Genomic DNA, 2,975 nt, shown 5'->3' on the forward strand with positions numbered 1-2,975 from the left:
GTGTGTGTGTGTGTAGGTACGTATTGTAGAGCGCTGCTGTGTACATATGTACGTGTGGCTAAACGCCCGTTTTTGAATTTATTGCGCGTATCTGTGTGTCGGAAACACGCACTGCCAGGTGCGTGTGTGTATGAAGGAGTCAATTAGGCGTGTGCTTCCTAGTATAAGGAAACTGCTGCGCCATGTATATGTATATGTATATGTATATGTATATGTATATGTATATGTATATGTATATGTATATGTATATGTATATGTATATGTATATGTATATGTATATGTATATGTATATGTATATGTATATGTATATGTATATGTATATGTATACGTATACGTATACGTATATGTATACGTATACGTGTCGATGGGGATATGTGTGTAGAGCTACCATGCCCGCGCCTGTGTGGAGGATGAGCGGTGTTCTATCATATGAAGACTGGACTGTCAGTTGGTACTCTCGTAGAGACAACCCACTCTCAGCGCAATCCTCTCTCGAGTAGTAAAGATGGGCGCCAGGTGTGTGTGTATGTATCTGATGGAAGCAGTGCCTGTAGGGTTATAGCGAAAACTCCTAAACCGTCATATGTACCTGCGTGTTGGCAGCTGCTGTACGCTTGTATGTGGTGTGTGTAAGAGAGGAACGGCGGCATACGTATGTGTATACGGCAAGGGTTGGGTGTAGTGTATGTTGTCAGTACCCACGTGTGATGTTCTCATTTCGTGTGCACAAATTATAAGAGAGGCTTCGCACCAGCATACATACATCAATAGATACGTGTACATAGATATATGTATATACAGAGGTGTATACGAGTATATGTATACGTAAACATACATATATGATACATAGACATACAGATTTACACAGGAGTACATACGAGTATATGTATACGTAAACATACATATATGATACATAAACATACAGATTTACACAGTATATACATGTATATGTATATGTAAACATACATATATGATACATAAACATACCGATTTCCACAGGAGTATATACCTGTACATGTAAACGTAGACATACATATATGATACTGATGTACAAATACACACAGAAGTATATCCGAGTACATGTGTGCATAAACATACTTAAATGGTACCTGAACATACAGATATACACGGTAGTGTAAACGTATACATGTGTACGTAAGCGTACACATATGCTAGATAACATACATATATACCGTGTACTAGACGTTAACATGCACAAGATATGTGCTTAATGACTATTCTTCTCAACACTTGCGCAGGTGCGGATAAAGGGATTTGCTCCCACTCTCAGTGTTATCACGTCAAAGCAACGGCCGCGTAAGCTCATGGTTTTGGGTAGCGACGGCCAAACGTATAACTACCTACTCAAGGTGAGTAAACGTACTGTAAACCCGGGGTAGTTGTACTGTGCAACGGAGTAAACATACTTAGGGATGATGTTAACGTACTGTGAATCCGAGCTGCCGTTGGGGGATAGAAGTGCAATCACACTACCCGTGATGCGATTCGTAGGCAGGATATATATCTTGGGTTTTAGGGTTGTAGGGTCTAGTACAAGCCACATATGCCCCTATGCAGACACAACACACGTGTGCGTGCTCTGGTACTCGTCGCCCATGGGCAACGGTATCATTTGATGTTTATACTCATGTTCCCTGGAACAGCACGGGAAGGTGTGTGCACTGCTGGCACGGGTGTGTGTCCTGATGTTTAGTAAGGGATGTGTAGTGTGTAGATGCGCTCTGACTTTGACATCCATCACCCAACCACCACTGAACTCAAACGCAACGGTTATTAAGCCCACGCCACACGCCACTCGTCCTGCATGCGCATGCGTGTCTTCTACGAATGTCACACACGGGTAGCTTTGTGCGTACAGCTCTCAGGCATGCGGTTGTATCCGCCCCCTCTATCCACAACCAGCTGGAAATGCGGTCTAAACCCTAACGACCTTGAGGAGTGCAACGAATACAGGGTCGTATCTGAACTGTGAATCCTAGAATCCTAAACCCTAAACCCTAAAACATCCTGGACATTGATCCCTAAACCCTAAAACCCTACACACACACACCCCACTCGCAGGGTCATGAAGATTTGCGGCAAGATGAGCGTGTCATGCAGTTGTTTGCGCTGGTCAACACACTGCTGGTGTCTGACCCCGAGACCTTCAAGAGTCGCCTCAACATCTCGCGCTACCATGTCATACCTCTCAGCCCCAAATCAGGTCAGTCCATACCCCCAATTGCACCTGTGTTTGGGTTTGGGTTTGGGTTTTTGCACCTACAATTGGGTGTGTGCCCCTGTAACCTGGGGTTCGAGTACCTACCGCATATAATTAGATTGTCCCGATACATGTCGAGCGAGATACAAAGGATGTATTCGCTTTGCAGTTGTAGCTTCTTTATTTGTTTCCTTCTGTCTTTGTCGCAGATATTTATCACTCGTAAATGCAACCGCGCCATCACCGGGAAAAACCCCAGGGTTTAACCCTAAACCCCAAATCTAAAACACTAAATCCTTGTACCTAAAGCGCTTATTGTATACTGCATGCCATTGCCCAAGTGCCTAACAGTGACAAACAGAATATGAAGCACTCTACAACCGCAACTACGACTGTGTGCATCGTCTGGCCATGCGTGATACATTCATCACGTACAGATGTACAAATCTTCTCGTCGTACATCTGGCTTCTTTGGCGCATGTTGCATTGGCCTTATTTGGCGCATGTTGCTTATTATGTCACAGGTTTGATTGGATGGGTACCCCACTGCGATACGCTACACGCACTGATCAAGGACTACCGCGAGAGCAGGAAGATCCTTCTAAATTTAGAACACCGGATTATGCTGCAGATGGCGCCCGACTACGACCATCTCACTGTGCCACAGAAGGCTGAGGTCTTCAACCACGCACTGGAAACGACTACGGGCCAGGACTTGTACAAGGTATGAGAAGATGGTAGTTCAGTGTATATA

The 2,975-nt window shown here is 44.4% G+C and overlaps 1 protein-coding gene across 1 annotated transcript; it reads left to right on the forward strand.

The window, feature by feature from the left end:
• Positions 1–429: 429 nt before the first annotated feature.
• Positions 430–2,951, forward strand: SARC_13862 (hypothetical protein; the record flags this gene model as incomplete). The annotated part of the gene is made up of 4 exons (XM_014292007.1): positions 430–516; positions 1,260–1,370; positions 2,083–2,224; positions 2,746–2,951. The coding sequence occupies 4 exons, from the start codon at positions 430–432 to the stop codon at positions 2,949–2,951; spliced, it is 546 nt and encodes a 181-aa protein (XP_014147482.1).
• Positions 2,952–2,975: the final 24 nt, after the last annotated feature.

The sequence above is a fragment of the Sphaeroforma arctica genome, assembly GCF_001186125.1.
Source record: "Sphaeroforma arctica JP610 unplaced genomic scaffold supercont1.3838, whole genome shotgun sequence".
NCBI classification, from domain to species: domain Eukaryota; class Ichthyosporea; order Ichthyophonida; genus Sphaeroforma; species Sphaeroforma arctica.